At 37.1% G+C, this 24,532-nt stretch overlaps 1 protein-coding gene across 1 annotated transcript; it reads left to right on the plus strand.

Annotated features, from left to right (window-relative positions):
• Positions 1 to 7,632: 7,632 nt before the first annotated feature.
• LOC122038588 (histone H2A) lies at positions 7,633 to 8,437 on the plus strand. Its single transcript, XM_042598391.1, has 2 exons — positions 7,633 to 7,935; positions 8,027 to 8,437. The coding sequence occupies exons 1-2, from the start codon at positions 7,723 to 7,725 to the stop codon at positions 8,261 to 8,263; spliced, it is 450 nt and encodes a 149-aa protein (XP_042454325.1). The 5' UTR covers positions 7,633 to 7,722; the 3' UTR covers positions 8,264 to 8,437.
• The last annotated feature ends 16,095 nt before the right edge of the window (positions 8,438 to 24,532 follow it).

Below are 24,532 nucleotides of genomic sequence, written 5' to 3' on the forward strand. Positions count from 1 at the left end.
CATGGAGTGTAACTCCCATTCCACATTAATCACAATTAATGTGAAGCCATTAAGAGGTGTTGTGTAACTCCTATGATGTGGCACATCATGAAGATGTGGACCATTACCATTGGTCCACATCTTGCCACCTCACAATGATGTGGCAAATGAGTAACCTCCACTCATTTAATGTGGCCAACCCACATTAAATGCAATGGAGGCTTGTAACCTCCATGAGGTGGCAAAATAAGATGATGTGGAACAACACTATTGGTCTACATCTTGCCACCTCACTCATGATGTGGCAAAGAGTCAAGTCAAACTTGACTCTTCCTCTTCCTCTTCCTCTCTAGTCAAGTCAAACTTGACTCAATCTCTCTCATGGTTGATCTAATCTAACCATTTGATTCAAGCCAACTTAATATAATGAATCTAATTCATTAAATTAAATTGATCTAATGAGTCATAATCTAAATTAGACTCATTAAATACATGAATCAACGTAACTTGAGTCTAACTCAATTAGCCCAATTTGGATTACTCTTAATCCAATTTGATTCATCAAATGAATCTAATCCTCTTGGTTCATCATATGAACCAAATCTCCATCTAAATGTCCTAAGTGTGTGACCCTATAGGTTCTTGTAACGTTGGCAATGCCCTAAACCCATTTAGGAGCATAAGTAATGAGCGGTATCTAGCAACACATCATTACTACCAAAGTTACAAGAAATGTCGAGATCCAACATCACCTTGTGACTACTAATTGTGACTCCTCACAATATGTGACATTGTCCTTCTATCCTAGACATCTAGATTGATCAATGTGAGGCATAGACCGTGTCATCCTCTAATCAATCTAAATCTTGAACTCCAAGTAGACTCACTCGATCAAATGAGCTCAACATCTAATGTTGACTCATTTGGGCATGGCCATGCACTTCGTGTGCACTTCGTGGTCTAACTCTATCAAGAATATTGATGTCGCTCCCGTCATATGGGAGGAATAGATCTCATCTACATCACTCACATCCCTCTGCATAATTTGTTACATACCCAGTAATCGCCTTTATAGTCCACTCTGTTACGGGTGACGTTTGACGAAACCAAAGTACATAACTCCTTATGTAGGGATCCATGGTGACTTCAGGTCAAAGGACTAATAGTCATACTAATAGCCACATGAGAAAGTATATGACACTCATATAACGATCCATAATACTTTCTCATGGCGTGTCATTCAGTATACATTCTCTAATGCATACCCATGTGTCAACTTGATATCTCTATATCCATGACTTGTGAGATCAAGTCATCGAGCTGACCTACATGCTAGTCTTATTGTATTAACATTGTCCCTGAATGTTAATACTCGACTAAGGATGATTTAGAGTAGTGTTTCCTATATCATCTCACTATCGATTTAACCAATCGATTGATATAGGTAAGAACCTTCTACTCAAGGACGTTACTATACTTATTTTATCTGGCACTAATACAAATAAGCATAATAACCAAAAACCAAATGCCTTTATTAATATACAAGAATATGATACAATGAGTCCATACAATCATCAAATGATTGGCTCTAGGGCTCTAACTAACAATTTGGCACGAGGAGAAAAGTCCAAGTGGGTCAAAGGATTGACCAGACACTTGGTGAAGAAGTCTTAGCATGTCAAGGTTGATCGGATGCTAGGCATGATGTTCCAACAGATCACGATTGATCAGATGTTGGAATTGGGGACCCTAGACTTGGGTTAAGCAAGTCAAAGGGAGACCAATCAATCAACTGATCGATTGAACATGAGTTCAATCGATCAGCCGATCGATTGGGGATGTGCTGCGACAAGCAGTGACCCAATCGATCAGCCGATTGATTGGGAGCTTATATCACGCGAACAGAAGCGTTCCCAATCTATCAGTCGATCTATTAGGCACCTCCAATCGATTGGCCGATTGATTGGAAAATTGGAAATTGCGCATAGAAGTTGAATCTATCGGACGATCGATTCAGGCTATTTCTAGAGAGCACAGAGGCGCTCTGAATCGATCGATCGATCGACTCAAAGCCTCCCCAATCGATTGAGAGTCATTCAATTGATTGGGATCCAACCGTTGCGCAAGTTATAGTTGTTCGCGAGTGCTTTCCTCTATAGTTCTTCGATTCCTCTTCACGCGATCTTCTCCATTGCTCACGATCAGTTCTTGGAGGCTCTTAGGGGCAAGTGTTGGTGCACTTCCATGGCTCAAGAGGCAATAACAAGTAACAAGTAAGCAAGATGAGATGATTTTCATTTGTATTCATTGTATTTTTCTTCTTGCGTGTGCTGTATTTGTTGTGTGAGTGTTGTAAGGCTTCTCCGCCTTCAGTAGTTACCGTAAAGCAGTGTTTCATAGTGAAGAGTGTTTGCATGTATAGATCATTGGATTAGTCACCTCTTCTTGAGGTGAATATCAAGTAAATCCTTGTGTTAACATTGTAGAGTGTGGTTGTTGTTGTTTATTCCGTTGCACATCATCGAACAAGCACATCATCAAACGCGACGAGCTATTCCGACCTTAATAGTAAGTTACTCCTTTCTTCTAATATGTTTCATTAATTAAAGAAGAATTGTAAAATATAAACTTTATTTTATTAGATTGTTAGTTAGGATGATTATTTAGATTGTAATGAAGGTCTCATATATATGATTGCTAAATATTATGTGGAAATGAGATAAAAAATATTTTTTCGACTTTAAGTCATAGATAACTTCAGGGATCGACAGGTCATTGTTTCAACTATAACGGCTATGGTTGATTTTTTTAAATTTAAGTTCATTTTAGATCTTTAAATTTAAATTTTAGACTTTTGAATTGTGAAAATCGATCTATACATATATTTGGAAATTTTGAAAATCACCCTCCTCATTTAAAATCCTTGTTACTCAACTGAATATTGTTGAACAGTACAAATTCAAGTTATAGCAGCTATAATTTGTAGCTACTACAACGTAAATATTTTTTAATAGAACTAAGTATTAGGTATAGTAGTTATGATTTTGTAACTATTAAACCGTGAATATTAGGTAAACAAATATGATTTATAGCAGTTACAGTTTTACAATTGATACAATGTGAATATTAGGTGAACACGTCAAATATACAATGTAATAGTTATGATTTTATAATTATTATAATGTGAATATTTTTAAATATGTTAAGTATTCATTGTAATAACTATGATTTTATAGTTATTATAATATAGACTTATTTTGTTGACTGAATCAAAATTTAATGAGTACAATAGAAAATTTTAATATCTAATAGAATAGTGTAGTTGAGGAGAGTATGAGTTGATAAAAGATGATTGTATTCATCCCTAGTCCTTGTCATTTTATTCTAGGGTTAATACATTATAGTAAATCACGGATGACTATTAGTCTTTGAAATAATGACTCATATATAAAAGAAATATTTACTATAATTATATTAAATTTTAAATCTCTAATCTCTGACTCATGTGCTAGTGACTAGATGATCATGAGGGACAGTTGAGGAGCGCTTGGAAATTGATAAGGGTGGAGTGCTCTCTGGTTATAAAAAAGCTTCCTTTTGTTATTCATTATGACCTTTTAAATTTGTTCCAAAAAAATTTATCAATTGAAGCGCGTTTAACTTTATTAAATATTTAAAAGGCATCGTATTTTTTAAATTTTATTATTATTTTTAAAATATAGATAATAGAAATTGTCAGTGTTTTGAACTGTCCAATATTTTGGACGAAAGTGCTTATTATAACAAGTGGTAATAGAATATTATTTTAAAAAAATATTCCTTTTAATAGATTTAAAGTAAATGCATCTTTTATATATTCGATAAGGTTAAATATGGCAACTGCATAAGCTTTTTCGCCGATGGAAACAATGCTACCTACCGCTTTTCCCAATACACATTCTGCCTGCTAGCTGGGCCTGTCATTGGGCAAAGATTTTCAAATCAATTTCCACCGTCCTAGTGACGAGAGCAGATCATACTCCAGACATGAAGGCTCCATTTGGTAGGATGTAATTTATCTTGTAATATAATTCAGGTTATATTATAAAGTTGATTATTTTGTTTAATTTGATTTAAAATGTGTAATGTAATGTAATCTAGATTATAAAAGATAGTGAAATTTTATAATCTGGATTACAAAGTAAATGCAATGTAATCCGATTACATTATGAGGTCATTATTTCACCAAAGTTTAAATGCCGAATATACCCTTAGTCTGTTGTCGACCGCCGTCCGTCACCGGTCGCCGACCTTCGTTGCCGGCCGCCGTCGGTCGTCGACCGTCGCCGGTCGTCGCCCGCCGCCGGTCGCCGACCTTCGTCGTCGCCCGTCGCCGGTCGTCGCCCGTCGCCGGTCGTCGCCCGCCGCCGGTCGCCAACCTTCGTTGCCGGCCGCCGCCGGTCGCTGTCGGTCGTCGGCCGCCGGCCGCCGCCGACACGGTGGCCTGCTGCGGCGACCGACGGTGGCCTGCTGCGGCGACCAACGGTGGCGGCGGCAGCGGGTTGCCAATGGCTACCGCAAACTCCGACAGAGGTGTGGAGACCGTCGATAGAGGTCACAGAATATTTTTGTCATTTTATAATAATATGAATTACATTCCTTATAAAAAATAATGGACACCAAACAAAAAAATGTAATCACCTTTGTAATCAAAGATTACATATATTACTTTACCAAATGTAGTAATGTAATCAAGATTACATTACATTACATTAACAAACGTAGTAATGTAATCAAGATTATATTACATTACATTACAAATTTGATTACATTACAAGCTAGATTACATTACACCCAACTAAACGTAGCCGAAGACCTTTAATTTAAATAGATCTCATCTATTTAAAGATAGGATTCATCAAAATTAAAGATCTTCATCAATAGATCATCCTCTAGTCCATAATTTGTAAATCAGAATATCCTTATTGCCTCGTGACGCTTAGGCTACGTTTGGTTGGGTGTAATGTAATCTAGCTTGTAATGTAATCAAATTTGTAATGTAATGTAATGTAATCTTGATTACATTACTACGTTTGGTAATGTAATGTATGTAATCTTTGATTACAAAGATAATTACATTCTTTTGTTTGATGCCCATTATTTTTTATAAATAATGTAATTCATATTATTATAAAATGACAAAAATATCCTGTGACCTCTATCGGCGGTTGCCACACCTCTGCTAGAGTTTGCGATAGCCATCGGCAACCAATGACCGGCAATCGGCGGCCGGCGGCGGGCGGCTGGCGACCGGCGGCGGCGACCGTCGACCGGCGGTGGCGGTCGCCGACCGGCGGCGGCGGCGGCGAGGGCCTGCGGCGGCGACGGCGAGGGCCTGCGGCGGCGACGGCCGGCGGCGGCGACGGCCGGCGGCGAGCGGCAGTCGACAACGGACTAGGGGTATATTCGACATTTAAACTTTAGTCAAACAATGACCTCGTAATGTAATTGGATTACATAGCATTTGTTTTGTAATCCAGATTACAAATCTTCACTACCTTTAGTAATCCAGATTACATTACATTACAAGTTTTAAATCAAACCAAACAAAATAATCAACTTTGTAATGTAATCTGGTACAGGCTACCAAATGCAGCCTTACTGCTTACGTGTAAATAGTTGTGGAAAAAATCCAATATATTTTCAAAATATATTTATTATAATTATTAAAATATCCAAAAATTTAGTAGCTTTTCAAGACGACCTCCTCACAAAAATTCTACTTCAGAAAATTAATAAATACTAGTGTGATTATGCACACGCATTGTGTGTGTAATATACTGTAATGGATTTCCCTATGCATAAAATTATTTTAATTTAATATTATATTTATCTTAATAAAAAAAATTAAGACAAGTATATTTTTAATATCGTTGGCCTAAAATATTTATAGAAATTTTTTTGATCATAGTATTATCAATTATAAGATATGAGACTAAAGAGAACTATTATTTTTTTTATATAAAACAACAGAAAAAATTAATAATGAGAAAAATTTATAATAATACGCTGTAGCTGAGTCTCGAACTTTAGATCACTGATTGATTCGTTTGTGGAATTATTTTTAGTGTAAATAGAAAAAAGGACATTAATATAAATATATTTTAGGCTTCACCAAAATTAGTTAGTAAGAGAGATTTTTAATAAAATAGTAAGATTAAAAATATATATATATATATATATATTTTAAAATGACCATATATAAATTTTGTAAACGGAAATATTCATATACAGATTTAGATATCAATATTCATTCACTAAATTTAAAAATAAATTTATGTTTTAAATATTAAAATATTATTTAATTTGAGTTTGTGGTAAATAGGAAAAAATAAAGAGAATAGATTGTACAATTAAATGTAGATATTAAGTAAGGAGAGAAAAAATAATAAAATATAGAAAAGTGAGAAAAATAATAATAATTTATATACATAATGAAAATTTTAGGATAATTATTGTAGTATAAATTGAAAATTAATTATCTAAATTTAATAAATTAGATAATTTATCTTAAATTTTAAAATATTATAGAAAATTGATATAGATGGTTTTACATTAGATTTCCTTTTAATTCTATAAATTTAGATTTATGCTATAGTATTATTTAATTATAGAGAATGAAATTCTTTATTTTAAAAATAAAATAATATTTTTTTATCTCTCCTTCTTAATTTTTTATATTATAAATATAATAATAAAAAGAAGAGAAAAGAAAAAAAATATAAAAAAGGAAAAAATTTGAAGGAGAAGAAAATAATAAAAATTTTAGGATAACTTATGTTATTGAAAAATGATTGTGTAAATTTAATAACGTTAGTAATTTATTCTAAATTTTAAAAGTATTATAAAGAAATAGGTGTAGATGCTCTTAAGCGTATTTTTATTTATTTTAAGACATTTAAATCTCGAGTGTCCATTTTGATAAATTAACATATGATTTTTTTAATAGGCGATTGAATTTAAAACACTAGACTGATAGATCATTTAAGTATTTTTAACATATGTCGATTTTGATGTCGATGTCAATTTCAATGCCTTCAATATCAACTAATTTTTTGAACACATAGGTTTTAATAAAAGTGAGGATAATTTTATAATTTTATATATTTAATTTTATTATCATAACTTTCTTCCGAAATATAATAATATATATTAAATTAATAAATCTTCACTCACTACTAAATAAAAAGATATAAATATTTTACTTTCTCTCATTATTATTCCTTTATTTTACCGGAGTAAATCTGTACTCACCCGATTCAATGATTCAAAATCCAAAGAGGGTGAGATGGACACATAGATCTCGGGCTTATGCTTCTCTTCGGTAGCTCTCCCCTGTCCATATCACAAAACACGGTACGCCAAAAAAATAAATAGACGAACCAAACACGTCGCGCCACGGAGTGGACCCAGTTATAAGTACACTATTGGTCCTAAGCAGCGTTTCCTATTTCGATCCCGCGGAATGCAATCGTGCGACTCAATTGCCTGCCGATTGGTCCAAGCGTGAGTAACACGGATTGCCAGTTCAGCAAGATCCGATCGCTATTTTGATTCATCCAACGGTCCATAAAAATTACACGAAACACAAGTACGTAATACACGTATATAATTCTCTTCTGGATTGAAATGGAGTAAGCGATCGAGTCAATTGTATCAGGGGTCTTTTCGGTCCAAACCGGCACGTTACACTCGAGGGCGGAGATGGAGACAGGTGGCAAGGCGAGGAAGGGCGCCGGCGGCCGGAGGGGCGGCGGCGGACCTAAGAAGAAGCCGGTCTCTCGATCGGTGAAGGCCGGCCTCCAGTTCCCCGTCGGTCGCATCGGCCGCTACCTCAAGCACGGACGCTACGCGAAGCGCGTCGGCACCGGCGCTCCCGTCTACCTCGCCGCCGTGCTTGAATACCTTGCGGCCGAGGTAATGCGACCTCTTCCTTCGCCTCCGTGTTCCAGATCTGACTTGGATTCCCTCTTTAGGATCTTATGACGGGTTGTGGCTTGTGATTCAGGTGCTGGAGCTGGCGGGGAACGCGGCGAGGGACAACAAGAAGACCCGGATCGTACCGCGGCATGTGCTGCTGGCGATTAGGAACGACGAGGAGCTAGGGAAGCTCCTCGCTGGCGTCACGATCGCCCATGGAGGGGTGCTGCCCAACATCAACCCAGTGCTGTTGCCGAAGAAAACCGCCAGCAAGGAGCCCAAGTCGCCGAGTAAGCCCGCCGGCAAATCGCCCAAAAAGGCTTGATTTGGAGCTCCAGTTCTCGCCCTTGTTCTTTATCCGTAAGTAATTTTTATGGTAAAATTAGCTTCTTTTTCCCCCTTTTGTCTGGTGGACTGGTGGAATGTAATGTGGATGACTGATGTGATCGAACTAAGCAGTATTAACCTGTGCAATCTAGTATGATTCTAATTCTTGTTATTCGCGTTACATCTTTAGCGTTTGTGGTTTTCCCTCGATTAATGCTTCTTCTTCCTGATCATGTGATCTGCAAAGTGGTGATCTGCAGCTATCTTTGTCTTCAAGCATTTAACCATTCTGCAACTATCGATTGTGCTGCCATACAGTAAATGTGACAGATTGATGGTTTCAATGTTAGATCTCTCGCATTGGAAATGTAGATTTTTTCACCAATTTGTTTTTCTATAACTAAATTATGATAGACTATACGAGGCATTGGCTTGCTAAAATCGCCTAATTTTTTGGCACATTATCCCACGTATGTATCTGCTGTTGCGACGAATTGCACATGATGCACCATGTGAGGAGCACATCGTCTGGTCCCTTGTAAAAAGATAAATAACTTTTTGTGACACTCACCTATACGTTCCATTGCCCGTGTCTTGAGGTTTGGTGCATAGCACATGGCACTTGTCAAAATTTGCTTTTATGTTAGAAATTAAATCTATATCTTATTATTTTCTTTCAAATTGCAAATTTGTTAATTAAAGCTTCACATGAAGAACCTTAGGGTCCAATTAAAAATCATGTTTTTGGAAAGGCACAACATGATCATACATTTGAAGCTTGAATATCAGTCACCTATGATTGGGGGCTTATTGTCCTCGTCCTTTTAGTTGTTGTTAGCATAATCCTTCATTCTTTTTACCCTCTAGGCTTCTTCCTTGGAAGTATGTGTTACAAATTAAAGTGATGTTGGTCATGTTTTCTTTGTATTTATGATGATAAGTTTTTTTTTTATTTTTTAAGATCAAAGTTAGTAGTATAAGTCATCCTTATTTACATGGTTAATGGTACGAGTCATTTCTATTTACATAGGCAGTGGTACGAGTCATTCCTATTTACATGGTTTAGTGGGATTAGTATAATGTTATCTTTATCTCTTGTAGTGTATTTAAAGAGTCGATGGTGTAAGTGTTTGGTGTGCAAGAAAAATAAAACAGTATTTTCAAGTCTCTCCTCTCTTTTAATATTCTTCTTCACAGTTAGATCATCGAGGTCTTCCTTTTGGGTGGCTTCGTTTTTTGTTATATGGTATCAGAGTCAAGTTCCGATCTTGGGACCTGTGGGTTATGGGTTAATCACGCTTCCGCTGCGCTAAGTTGCATTCGTGAAGAAGGCATCGTTTTTTTAATATGGAAGGTGGTGGTCGTATTGCGGGACTTGGCATGATGCTCTTGAATCAGTCCAACTATTGGATTTGAAAAAACCTGTATGGAATCTTATCTTGTTGGTGAAGATCTATGGGATATCGTCGTCATCAATGGTGTAGTTGCTCCGGAGGACGCCCCCGCTAATGCGGAAGCGCTCAACAAATTGGAAGCAACGTAATGCGAAGGCAGAGTTTGTTTTAAAGAGGTCTATTTCACATGAGATATTCGAGCATATAACGGGATGTGCGTCGGCTCAAGAGATTTGGGATGCGCTTGATCGTTTGTTCAACAAGAAGAATGAAGCTCGACTACAATTACTCGAGAATGAGTTGGCGGTTGCAAAGCAAGATGGAATGTCATGTTCAGAATTTTTTTTGAAAGTAAAGAACTTGTGTTCGGAAATCTCTCTTCTAAATCCCGAAGAAAAGATCTCGAATGTTCGGTTGAAGCGGTATATCATTCGTGGACTTCGGCCGGAGTACACTCCATTTGTCACCTCAATTCAAGGGTGGGCTCAACAATCGTCGCTTGAAGAGTTTGAGAATCTTCTCTCCTCGCAAGAGTTGTTGGCTAGACAAATGGACGGAACGCGCATTAAGGAAGAATCAAGCAATGCCTTGTTCACAAAGAAAGGTGACTCGATGAAAGATGAAAGTAAACAGGAAAGAGAATCTTCGAAGTTACCGAAAAAAAGTTTCAAGTGTTATCGTTGCGGCAAACTTGGCCATATCAAGAGGAATTGTCGAGTTAAGTTGAAGTCAGGGAATTATGTGGATGTTGCAGAGAAACGAGAAGAACAAAAGGAAGAAGATTGGAGTCATTGTTTTCTCGCAGACTCAATCATCGAAGACTCACAATGGGTGCCTTGCATGATGGTTGAAGGAAGTTTAAACGAGAAAATTTCTACCAACAAAGAGTGGATCGTGGATTCCGGATGCGGTCACCACATTACCGGAGATGAGTCCATCCTCTCGCGTTCTTGGACACACGACGATAGGTGTGGGATCCTGACCGCAGATAATACTGTTCATAAAATTCGAAAGGAAGGCACTGTTGTCGTCGATAATGACCATGGGGAATCAATCACTTTCAATAGTGTGTATCATGTACCAGGGATACAAAAGAACCTCTTCTCCGACGCAAACGCGGTGGATGCTGGAAATTTCGTGCTCTTCGGGCCGCGAGATGTGAAGTTTCTTCGGAACGTCAAGAAAATCAAGGCCGATGTTGTTCATACAGGTACGAGGGTGAAAGATTTATTTGTCTTGTCGGCGTTAAATTCTTATATCGAGAAGATGAGGAGCAATGATACGTCTTCCTTGTGGCATGCGAGACTTGGTCATATAAATATGATAAAAATGAGGGTCATTATCCAAAAGAAGTTGGTGGAAGGGTTGCCTGATTCCATGAAGATTGACAATGAAGGAGTTTGTGAAGGGTGCCAATTTGGAAAGTCACATCGACTTCCTTTTGAGAACTCAACCTCTCGATGCACGACTCCTATTGAACGGATCCATAGTGACTTGACGGGTCCAACAAAAACTACATCCTACTATGAAGGTAATTATATGTTGTTCATAGATGATTATTCTCGGTTCACGTGTGTTTATTTTGTGAAGCATAAGTCAGAGACATTCTCTATTTTTCTTGACTTCAAGAAAATCATTGAAGGGGAATTAAGTAGAAAAATTAAAACGTTGCGGACAGACAATGGAGGCGAGTTTTGTTCAAATGAGTTTCTCTCCTTCTGCCGAGACAATGGTATTAAAAGGGAGTTGCGGAGAGAAAAATCAGACATCTTGTGGAGACTTGTAAGAGTTGGTTGCACGCGAAGAAATTGCCCAAGGAGCTATGGGCGGAGGGAATGAATTGTGCAGCCCATGTGATCAATCGGACGCCCCTTAGTTCGGCAAATAACAAGGCACCATACGAATTGTTGTATGGTGTTAAACCAAACGTGAAGCATTTTCGAGTATTTGGATCTCTTTGCTATGTTCATTTGCAGGATTCTCAAAGGAGTAAGTTGGATGCAAAAGCAGTTAAATGTGTTTTCGTCGGCTACGATTGTAACACCCACGATATGCTAAGCTATACCTAAGAGTATTTTCCTTAGGATAAAAGGAAAATAGAATAAAATAAAATAGGGAAATGGGAATGGAAACCAAAATGAAAGAAAAAGAAGGTGAGGTTGAGGTTTGAACCTTGAACCTCCCACTAATAATAGAATTAAATTTATGAATGATAACCACTAGGATAAGGAATAATAGATGGATAGAAAAGAAGTAAAATTCATGTTAAAGGTAAGAGAATAATTTAGTAAAGGAGCAAGAAAAGAACAAGTAGTCTTCTTCCTCTTTTTCATGGTTAAGAGAGGGAGCAAGAAAAAGGCAAATTTCCTTCCTTTCCCCCTCCTCCATTTCATGGGGGATGAATGAGGACATGGCCTCATTAAAGATAAACATGAGAATGGTAAATTTGCCTTAGAAAAATATTAGTGGAATATTGAACCAAAAAGAAATGAAAAGAAATAAAAATAGGGAGTGGTCAAGGATTGAACCTTGAACCTCTCATGAAGTGAATGATAGGATTAATGGGTAATAACCAGTTGGGATAAGAATAATATATTGATAGCAAAGGAGGGAAACTCATGATAAGGATGAGAGTAAAAGCTAGCCAAAAGAAAGCAAGAAAAGAGCAAGAGAAAGGCAAATTGCCTTCCTTCTTTCTCTCCCTCTTCCTCTTTGGTTTTGCCGAAATCTTAAAGAGGAATTAAGGGGATTCATTCCCCCTTATTTTATCATGAATGGTGAGAATAAATAGAAAATGAAATAAATAAAATAAAATAGAAAAAAAAGGCTAAGGGAGAAGGAAAGCAAAAAAAATCAAGTTTGCTACCTCTTCCCCCTTAACATAAAAGGGAGCAAGAAAAGAGAGAATTATTTTTTCTCTCATTTTCTTTCACTCATCCTCTCCCTCACCGAAACCACAGTCCCCTCTCCTCCACCTTCAGCCCCAAAGCCAAGGTTTTTCCCCTAAGAAGCCTAAGATACAAGGAGGACTAAGCAAAGGAATTAAGGGAAAGGAACTAGAAGAAGAGGCTACTTCTTCTTCACCATACCTTAGATCCACAAGCGAAAAGGATGTAAGCTTCCCCTCACCTGTGGTACAAGGCTTTTTATGTGCTTTTCGGATTTTATGAGGATTTTAAAACCTAGAAACAAGTTTGAGAAAATTCGGCTAAGAAGAGCTTTCAAAATCTAGTGATGGTTAACTAGTCTTCACTACATGATAGATTTTCTATGCCATGGAAAAGGGTTCTTCTTCATGCTTTTATACCTATATGATGCTTGATCAGAGGAGTACTTAACCCTAGAATTTCGGCCAAAAATATTTTTAAGAGGCTAGGGAAATTTATTGTTTCACCCAACTAGCACAAGGATCTCCCTATGAAATATTAAGGATCATGTATTAGTTTTCTTGCTTAGAAGATATTTGAAACTAAAAGAAAACCCACTCATATGTTTCGGCCAAGAAAGGGTTTAGGGTTAGGAAGACCCTTAAATTTAAATAAACATGCTCATGTGATAGAATGCAAAGATCTTAAAAGATTGGTATGTTTGAATATTGCTAGAACTTCATGAACTCTTTCTTAGGGTTTCGGCCATAATGAGATGGATAGCTTAGAAAAGCTTAAACAAAAATTTTAATATGCTCAAGACCTCTGTGATGTTTAGATATGAAAGTTATCTAATGCCCTCATGCTTAATTAGGGTGTAGAAAAATTAGTTATATGACATATGACATGTATGATCACAAGAGTCCAAGTTTGTTCATGAACCAAATTTATATATATGTTTCTTAGTAAATTTTACCATGAAACTTACTTAGGTTTTTCATGCTTTAGGCCACTTAAAAACCTAGCTAAAGAATGGTAGGTTTCGGCCATGAGAAAAAAATAAAAGAAAAAAAAAAAGAAAAAGAAACCTAGAAAGCCTAAGACACAATTCATATGTATGCTCATTATGCTTGTCTTTACACATGCTATGAAACTTGTAGGACTTCATATGTTTTTATGTTACTTGAAGCAAGTTTAAACACTGATGAGTTTCTGCCAAGTAAAGTTTAAATGACCTAGAGGCCCTAGAATTTAAACCAAAAGTGTTAAAATGCTTCTTATGAAAATATGATAACCTATTGATTGTGTCACATGCTTGTATGATTTTTCCATGACCTAAATGGACCATTGTAAGTCTCTGTCATGAAGGTTTAGATGCCCTAGAGACCCTAGGACTTAAATTAAATATGCTCATGTCACTCTACATGAATTATGATAAGTAGAAAGCCAAGGTTCAATTGCTATATGTTGCTTTATGACCTAAAATGATGCTAGGGTATGTTTCGGCCATAACCATTGTATGATGCCTTGTATGAACTTATACATAATGTTAGTCCAAGTTCACATACTTATATGCTTGTTTGTAGCCCTAATGAGAACTTGTTAAATTTTGACCATGACATACGTTAAGGGCTTAAAGAACTTAGGAACTAATTCAAATGTGACAAATGTGTTTACCTTGTTCCTTGGTAAAAATGTTATAAATATGATTTAAAGTTGTCCATGCTTTCATGTCATATGGAACCTTGTTTCAAACCTTAGGGTTTCGGCCACATGAATTTAGGGACTTGAAGAACTTAGAAACTAAGTTAATCATGTTATAATGCTTCCTATGAAAATGTTATGATGATAATTTGGGTGCCACATGCTTGGATGTTGTGTTTAACCTAAATTGAGCTCTAAAGGGTTTCGGCCACAAGGGTTTAGGAAGCTTAGAACCAAGATAAATATGATACCATGTTTCTTATGATAGGATAATCACAAGATACACCTTTATGCTTAAACATGTATGTTTGTGATTTATGACTTATGATATGATATGCATGTTTTTATGATATGATATGTGCTTAGAGATATGCATGCTTTCATGATATGATATGTGCTTAAGAAATATGCATGCTTTTATGATATGATATGTACCTAGAGACATGCATGTTTTATGATATGATATGTGGTTAAAATGCATGCTTTGATGATATGCTAAGTGCTGAAAAATGTGCATGCTTTAAAATGTGATATGTGGTTAATATATGCATGCTTTGATGATATGCTAAGTGTTTAAAAGTATGCATGCTTTATGATATGATATGTGGTTAAAAATGCATGATTTGATGCTATGATATATGCCTAAGTGATGCATATTTTTATGACATGATGTATGCCTAAGTGATGCATACTTTTATGAAGTGATGTATACCTAAGTGATGCATACTTTTATGAAGTGATGTATGCCTAAGTGATGCATACCTTTATGATGTGATGTATGCCTAAGTGATGCATACTTTTATGACATGATGTATGCCTAAGTGATGCATACTTTTATGATATGATGTGTGTCTAAGTGATGCATGCTTTTATGATACATGATATGTATGACATGTACTTTACTTTATGTGTGGCTTGTACCAAGGGTGAGCTCCATAAGCGCCCCGGGGACTAAGGACCTCGTTAGGGATGGGCTCCTAAGTGCCCCTAGGACTAAGGGCCTAGTATGTTTGCCTCGTAGGGTTCAAGACTTGCTACCTTGGACCTACAAGGTTGCGCGCAATATGTAAGTGGTACATAGCCGGGATCCCCCTTATGTTGAGATTATTTTCAAGTATATATGTAAAAGAAAATGGTTTAAAAGATCATGAGACATACACATGTTTTTCGGATACATGTTTTCCAAAATCATATTGCATACACCTTATGATTATGCTATGTTTCATGTTATGCTCTTGATTATGATATGCCATGATAAGGTATGATTACGTTATGTTCATGCTATACCTTATAGACATGTTTCGGCCATTGATTTGTTGATGCTTGGTATATAGATTTCGGCCATGGATATGATGATGCCTTGATGTACATGTTTCGGCCATAGTATGATGCTTTGATATACATGTTTCGGCCATGCTTTGATATACCATGATACTTGTTTGTTATGCCATGTCTAGCTATGTTTTATGCAATTCACTATGTATATGTTTCGGCCATGGTGATGCTTGATATGCTATGACTAGTTGTGATTATATTATGATGCATGATATGCTTGAATAGAATGCTATGTTATGCCATGATTAGTTGAGATTATGACTTGTTGATGCATTCTTGATTATGTGCTGATTGTTGGTTTTAGTGAGTAGGAAAGGAACTTACTGAGCCATGAGTGCTCATAGCTTACTTTCCTTGTACCACAGATAAAGGAAAAAGCTGGATGAGTTAGAGGAGCAGCAGGAGGGGCAATGAAGATGTGTGTGGCAGTGGTTAGGCAACCAAATAAATAAGAACTTGCTTAAAGTTTATTTAAAGAACTATGCATTGGTATTTTATGACTTGTGATACCTAAACATGTGTGGCTTGACATTATGATTCCACTAGATTTGATGTTATGATTTTGATGCCATGTGATAGTATAGTTCAAAAGAAATTTAAAAGAAAAGTTTTTATTAAAACTATGAAAATTATTTTAAGTCTTCCGCTGTTTTAAAAAGAAAAATTTATACGTAGAGTATCGTAGCCCCGTCCCTTAGGGTAGCAGGGAGGGCGGGCGTTACAACGATGAACGAAGAAAGGGTTGGAGATGTTTGGATCCTACAACAAATAAATGTGTTGTGTCTCGCAACGTCATCTTCGACGAGATTTCCTCCTATAACTTTGAAGAGCCACCTAGAGAAGAGAATGACATGGTTACCTTGCCGTTGTCTCGCTTTCCAAAAAATTCTTCTCTAGAAACTTAAGAAGAAAGGGGGAGTGTGGACCAAGGCGAGAATGTTCAAAAAAATCAACGACCAAGAAGAAATGTTGATCGACCTCCTCGTTATAGAGATGAAAATTTCGTCACTACCTTTTCATGCTTTCTTGCTAATCAAATTGATGACGAAGAACCCTCTTCATATGAAGAAGCCAAAGGAGTAAAGGAGTGGAAGGTTGCCATGATGGAAGAAATGGATGCATTGCTGAAAAATGAAACATGAGACTTAGTTCCAAAGTCTCCCGGAGTGCAGCCGGTTTCATGTAAATGGATCTTTTGCATTAAAAGGAAGGCTGACGGGAGCATAGATCGGTTCAAAGCAAGGCTGGTCGCTTGGGGATTTTCACAAAAATATAGAGAAGATTACGAGGAAACCTTCAGCCCTGTAGCGAAAATGACTTCGGTACGCGCCATTCTTGCCTTAGCAGCTAATTTCGGGTGGAAACTATGGCAACTAGATGTCAAAAATGCATTCTTATATGGAGAGCTTGATAGATATATATATATGGAGCAGCCAATCGGATTTGAATCCGAAAGTCATCCGGATTTTGCATGCAAGCTGAAGAAGACACTTTATGGATTGAAGCAAGCCCCACGAGCCTGGTTCGGAAAAATTACAGAATTTTTAGAATTTTGTGGTTATGTGGTATCCGACTCGGATTCAAGTCTGTTCGTCAAGAAAAGCCAAGGATTTTTTGTGGTTGTTCTACTATACGTCGACGATATTATATTAACGGGCAGCAATCATTCAGAAGTTGCACGACTTCAAGAAGAACTATCCTTGCGTTTTGACATGAAGAAGCTAGGCGAGGTGAGTAACTTTCTCGGAATACAAATTGAAAATTTGGATAATGGGGTTTTTGTGTCTCAATCCAGCTACGCCAAGAAGCTCGTTGAGAAGTTCAGAATGATAAACGGGAAGAAGCGGTCAACGCCACTCGATGTAGGTACGAAGCTTCGTCGTGACGAAGGAATACAACTATCGGATCTCCATCTCTATCGTGTCCTTGTGGGAAGCCTGATTTATTTGACAATAACAAGACCAGATATTGCCTTCTCTGTTGGCGTTGTTAGCCGATATATGCAAGCACCGAGGAAGCCACACCTCGAGGAGGCAAAGAATATATTAAAGTACGTTAATTCCACTCTTGACATGGGCTTATTTTACAAGAAGGGCGCAAAATTCTCTTTGGAAGGATTTGTGGATGCTGATTTTGGTGGAGATTTAGATGATCGAAGATCAACATCCGGATTCATTTTTTTATGCGGAAAAACAAGTATTTCATGGTGCAGCAAAAAGCAAAGTTCGTTGTCACTGTCCACCACCGAAGCCGAGTATAAAGCTTCGGCCCATGCCGCTCAAGAATGTGTTTGGCTTCGTAGACTTTTTGAAGATCTCCAAGAACTCATTGATGGATCGGTTCCTATTCATGGAGATAACTTAAGTGCGATCAAGCTTACATCAAATCTCGTCTTCCACGCAAGGACGAAACATATTGAACTTGAGCATCACTTTATCGGTGAAAAAGTGCTTAGCGGGATTATCGACATGGTTGCTGTTCGAAGTGAAGATAACATCGCTGACATTTTTACAAAGACCCTTTCAAAGGGTCCATTCGAAGACCTACGTTCTAAACTTGGGCTGATTCGGAAGACATCACTTTAGGGGAGAGTGTTACAAATTAAAGTGATGTTGGCCACATCTTCTCTGCATTCCTGGTGATAAGATTTCTTTATTTCTTAAGATCAAGTTAGTAGTATGAGTCATCCCTATTTACATGGTTAGTGGTACGAGTCATTCCTATTTACATGGACAGTGGTACGAGTCATTCCTACTTACATGGTTTAGTGAGATTAGTATAATGTTATCTTTATCTCTTGTAGTGTATTTAAAGGGTCGATGGTGTAAGTGTTTGGTGTGCAAGAAAAATAAAACAGTATTTTAAAGTCTCTCCCCTCTTATAATATTCTTCTTCACGGTTCGATCATCGAGGTCTTCCTTATGAGTGGCTTCGTTTTTCGTTACAGTATGATGATTGACATGGGAAGCTTTTGCTTGTTCCTATACAAAAGCGTTCCATGGTGACTCCTATGTAGTAGTGCAATTCCCCTTTCCTTTTCATTAGGAGTTCTGAAGTTCCTGTTTGGTGCCCTTCGCAAATAGGGGTGTCAAAAATAAACTCGATTCGACGATCTAATTCGAGTCGATCTGAAAAAAAATCAGGTTCGGGTTGAACATTTTCAGGTTCGGGTTGGAGGGTTAAAAATTTTCGGATTGGGTTGGGTTTGGATTGACTCGGGTTGACCCAGATTGATTTAAATATAGGGTTTAGTGAGTTTTTTTTAGATTAAATCGAATTTTATTTTAAAAATTAAGATGTTTTTATATATATTAATATCATGTTTGTATGATAATGATAGAGTATTGAGATAAAAGTGAAGAATTATAGAAAAATTAGTCAAAAAAAAAATCATTTTGAATCGGATTTTCGGGTCATCTGGGTTGGGTTCGGATTGATCGGGTTGGTCGGGTTCGGGTTTAGTTGTTTTGGGTTGAACTCGGGTTCGGATCGGGTTCGGATTGGGTGTAAAAAAAATTCAACTCGAGCTAATTCAACCCGTCCCAATCGAATTGACACACTTATTGATAAGTATTTATGGTCTTTATTTTCATATTATTTTTTAAATATTTTAATATTTAAATATTTTAAATCTTATAATGAAATTTTTTATTAATTAAATATTTATAATTTCTATCCTTCAAATATTTTATTTTTAAATATCTCTAATTTTATAATTAAGTATCAAATATGTATAGATTCATCAATTGAATATTTATAGGATTTATGGTCATTTTATTAATATATATTTAATTTTATATTTAAATAAAATTAATATATATTTTTATCTATAATTTATTTATTTATTTTAAATATTTATTTATATATTTAAGATAATTATTCAATATAATTATTTTAATATTACTATGTTATTTAAACAAAAACAATACACGTACACATTAAAAAAAACTTACAAGTTAAAATCTTTCATAAATTCAAAATTGAATACTTAAATATTTAATAGATGATAAATTAGTTAGTTATTTATCATGGTAGTATGTTTCCAGATGTGTTCAACTAAATCGTGATGAAGCTCACTGATCCTGTCCGAAAGCTGAATCAACGGACGATGGGCACGTGGCACTCTCCAAGCGGCTGACATAGATCTCCTGACTGTCCGCACGGGCCTTCGATGAACCTACACAGAAGTCGGGCCGGGAAAGGGTTCCCGGCGACGACCCTCCGACGCTCAAGTCAGGCAAGCGAACAATGAAGAAGTGACTCCAAAAATCGTAGAACGCGTACCTCTGGTGAAGTGCAAAGCTCCTTATATAGAGCTGGGGAGGAGCTCAGACACACATACCTAGGCAAACACATGTCCTCGGCCCATACCTCAGTAAGGGTCTGTCAGCAAGCTTACCTGACAGCATACTGCTACAGTCCAAGCATGTCTTCGATGGGACAGCGGAACCCCTTGTCGTCAGATTTGGAGTATAGCTGGATTATAAAGCATGCCCGCTGTCAGAATATGTCCCTTGTCCTTTTCTCCTTACTCCCTGTCGGGCGTCCGGCCGGCCAGCACTTGCCTTACGTCCGGCCGGCCATATATAGTGATCTACTTGGGAGATACTCGGTAATGTGCTTTGTGGAGACTGTTAGCAGTATGCTACCTTATGTCTTCGGCCGAGCGTGCCGTCCGCTCAGCCTTACGGCCCTGTTCAAAGAGCGTCGGAACCCCGACTCCCGCCGGGGCGCCGTTTGCCCTCAATTGGACATTGGTCGGCCGCCCGGGCGGTCGACCCCCATTCTCCGGTCGGCATAGCGATCCCACCTTTTCTAAGTTGTCCGGTCGGCCACCTGGCCCTTTGACTTCCACGTGGCGTTGACTCTCCAAGACGGGGGCCCCCTGCTCTTACCTCCAGATCACTGACGATGCACCTGAATATTACGTAACTTAGAATTTTTTCGAATATATTAAGCAAATTCACTAGTTAAGTCATGATTTGATGTGATAGTATCTTATTCTTCACAATCCAAATTAATATTGCATGATCTTCGTTCTTCACAATAATGTTGGGCAAAATAATGCACGTATACATTATTTCTTTGCATTTGTCCATAGACCAATGTCGTCAGAGACCTCTTATAATTGTCCAACGAGCTTGGAGTACTCTAAATGCACACTCGACATATTTTCTTCAAGTCTCTTATCTTCCTTTAAATTTCATTTTTTTTGGAACCTGAAGGCAGAAAAAACTCTTGACAAAAGTGGCTTATTCCGAATATATGTCATCTATCAGATAGTACCTTTTTGTATATTGTGTTTCGTTCACAATAACGTGTACTTCTGAGGCATTTCATTGCAAAATGTCATTAAAAATAAGTTATTCATTAAGCACATTGATGTCATTGCGAGATCCAGCAACTCCAAAAAATACATACCATATCCACAAATCAACAGTTGTGACTGTCTCAAGCACAATTGTTAGATAGTCATGATCACCTTATGTGTATTGTGCCCTCCACGAGATCGGACAATTTTTCCAGACCTATGCAATCAAGACTTCCTAACATCCTAGGAAAATTCTACTTTTGTTCATGTATTTCAAGCAAACGAATGATGTCAATTGTATTGGATTTTTTTAAGTACTCACCTTCATATATTTGTATCACACATTAGCAAAAGTTGGACAAGCATTCGAGGGCAGTTGTTTCACTCATTCAAATGCACTTATCAAATTGGTCGGCGGAACCTCCATAAGCCAATTAACTGATAGTCGCCGTGCATTTATGAAGTGGTGACAAATCTTTTCTCCTCACTGCATCTTCACTCCATTTTAAAATATCCACTTGTATGATTTTCTAAATCAATGACTATGCGTAAAAATAACTCTTTTCTTATTCGGAATCATCGTCGGAACATGTCATTGGTATACACCGGCTTAACAGAGAAATAATCATTGACAAGTTGAGTATATCCAGCTACACGTTCTCTGTTAATTGTCTTTCTTTTTTTGTATACTCCCATAATAATCTTGTGATCCCCAAAAGGTCCAAAAATGTTAATTAAAAAAAATAAAAAAAGGAAATGGTAGCCCATCTTTTGTTGGACCCCACAAATGAGAAATCACCGAGTACAAACTTATGTCCGGTGATTTTCAATCATCTAAGAAATATCTCCTCTAATGATGAATATTTAGAGAAATATCCTCTCCAAATATTCTAGATAGACCATGTTAGAGATATTCTCGTCCTCACGGATTGGTATTATTAGTATTTGCACGAGTGATTATTCTAATTTTTTTTGTGATTAATTTTTAACTAGTATAAAATTTTTCGTTAGATATTTGACTTTTCTCTTACTATCACAAATGCCGATAGGGTGTGGGCAGGCTTGGACCTTAGGTGAGGCCCAAGAGGCGCTTGTCTTAGGCCCAGTTCTAAGAGGGGCCCAAATATTATTAGTTTGTCATGTAATTTAATATGTATATTTTAACTTTAAAAAAACTCGCATCAATGATTCCCCTCCTTAAATTTTCGCCATTGCGACTTGAGAAGTGCCCCTTTGTCGATCGCTTGATCCTCGCCCTAAATTCACCATCGCAAAGTGCCGATGTGTTGCTGTGCAAATCCTCTCCTAATTTTGCCGCCGCAAAGTGTCAATCCTTGCCCTAATTTCGTCGTGAACTCTCCTCTTCAAGGGTGGTCATTTCTAGTTTTCTACACGGCCGACGATAGCAACCTGCCAACCTCTTCGATTAATCTTCCATTTTGGTAAATTTCTGTTTGATCTGTGTAGTTTTTATTTCTGATCAACTTCGTTGTTTTTGACTTCTTGCTTGCTTTTGAATTGTTGTGTTTTGTGCGGTTACAAAAGCAAGGAAAAAGGTGAGATGGAGATAAAAGCAAAGCTGACTTTTCTTGTTCTCTTCTGCCGCTTTGCCCCTGCTCTTTAATTCCTATTAACTCCATCCAAATTGAATCAATTAGTTTGTATCATTAAATTAGTTAGCTTTTTGCATCTGGAAGCGAGCTAGAAAAAAGGATTCCCCCTCCTTCATAGGAAAAGCATGAGAGATATAACAAGCAAATGCACATCTAACAATTTAATTGGGTTTTGCATGATTGATCACTAATGCTTATTGCATTAAATACTAAATATACCAAAAATAAAGACAAATTGATAAATTTTCTAACAACAATTGGTCAATTATTTGTGCCCAAAACAATTCCTTTAGATTGGTTTGGCCCCAAGTACAAGAATGTTGAATCATAAAATTTGATTGTGAACTCATTGAAGCAGGAGATATGCTAAGATGACTTTTTTAAATGTAAGTAGTAGTTTTCTTCCTGTTTATCTGTTTGAGCTTAGCTCTTTGGCACCAATCTATCATTTTGATGTTATTTTATGCTCATTTGTCATTGTAAAGTAGGACCTAATTGAATTAACCTCCCTAACAAAAAACAAGCATTGAACAAGATCCCTTGTGCTACACTTGAATTGTAGCAGCATAAAATTTTCATGACTAGTTATGAGTGCAACTAGAGTCGTTTACTATATTTTAATCATATTTTGAAGTGTAGATGATTTTTTAAGTTAATATAGTAGTAAGATGATGTAAGAGGCCTTTTTATTGAAGTTTGATTCAGGTCATCAAAATCTCAGGTACGACACTGGTGTGGGACGATCCTGAAACATCCTCTTTTCAATGCTAATGCTAATGTTAATGCTAATTTTTGCACCGATATACCCCTTTTTTTTGCTCCAATGTAGTCATTGTGATATGTCAGAAGATCAACTTTAGGTGAGCCAAATCGAAAGATCAGCTTTAGGTGAGCCAAACCGATTGATTGCCAAACTAATGTCATGATAGTTCTTAGCTCGATTTTGAATATAAGAGTCGGTATAAGAAATCAAAGAAAGATTACCTTTCGTTCAAGGAACATTACTCACTTCAAAATTAGGGAATTGTAAGGCCAATGCTAGGATATGAGAGTATGACTCTAAAGTATGCAAGCTTGGTGTAGTCATGGTCGCCCCATATTGTCGAGTATGGGAGCGATTGATTTTCTTGCCTTGCTCAACTTTGACATTGAACAAGAGATTACGGTAGAACATCCTTTCAAGGCGGTACGATAGTCGAGACATAGAGTATTGTCATATGAGATCTTGAGGTCAAAATTCAGCGTGTTCGAGAGTGTCCTTCTCTATACCTTGGTCGCTTGCACTAATGACTAGTAGTCACCTGTAATTTACCTCCTCTTTATTGACCTAAGAACAGATTGATGGAAATACTAGAGGTGAACACCTTTTGCTATGTGAAACTGCGGTAGAGCATTAAATTTGTTGGGTTTAGCTTGACTTATCTAGAGAACTTTCATGAATTCTATAATTGTTTATTAGCTATCTTTGTATGATTGTCATTTTGTGCTTTACTTAAGAATGAGTGCATTTACTCTTCTTAGGGAAAGAGGTTTGACAATGTCAAAAAGGCCAGAGTTCATCTTGAGAATTAGGAACGTATGGATTAACCCTATCTCCCAAACAATATGCTACCAAGGACACCTATTAGTTAGAGCTAAGATCACATCTTAATGCCCCCTTAGATATGGTGCAGTGGAAAGACAGATGGTGAATTCACAAACTATCATGGTTTAATACCTAGCTGGAGCATGCGATAAGGTTATTAATTGGCGGAGCTGTTTTACAAGGTAGCACATAATATCTTGTAAAATTAGCTAACCAGCCTATGCAAATTAGTTAACTAGTCTATGCAGCTCAATAGTAGGATGGACAATTGAATCAGGGGTGTTTTGGTTATGACGTTGTATCCTTTGATTGAGGTGTCAGGTTCGAGCACCCCCTGCGTAAGTTCTTATCAATTAAGTGGTATCGTTCATCCAAAAATCCCTTCGGGGGTTCCTGATAAGGAGCCGTTTCGGTGGTGGTATCGGTCACTATAAAAAGTTTACCTATACAATTTGTCC

The sequence above is a fragment of the Zingiber officinale genome, chromosome 1A (genome assembly GCF_018446385.1).
Source record: "Zingiber officinale cultivar Zhangliang chromosome 1A, Zo_v1.1, whole genome shotgun sequence".
Classification (NCBI taxonomy): domain Eukaryota; kingdom Viridiplantae; phylum Streptophyta; class Magnoliopsida; order Zingiberales; family Zingiberaceae; genus Zingiber; species Zingiber officinale.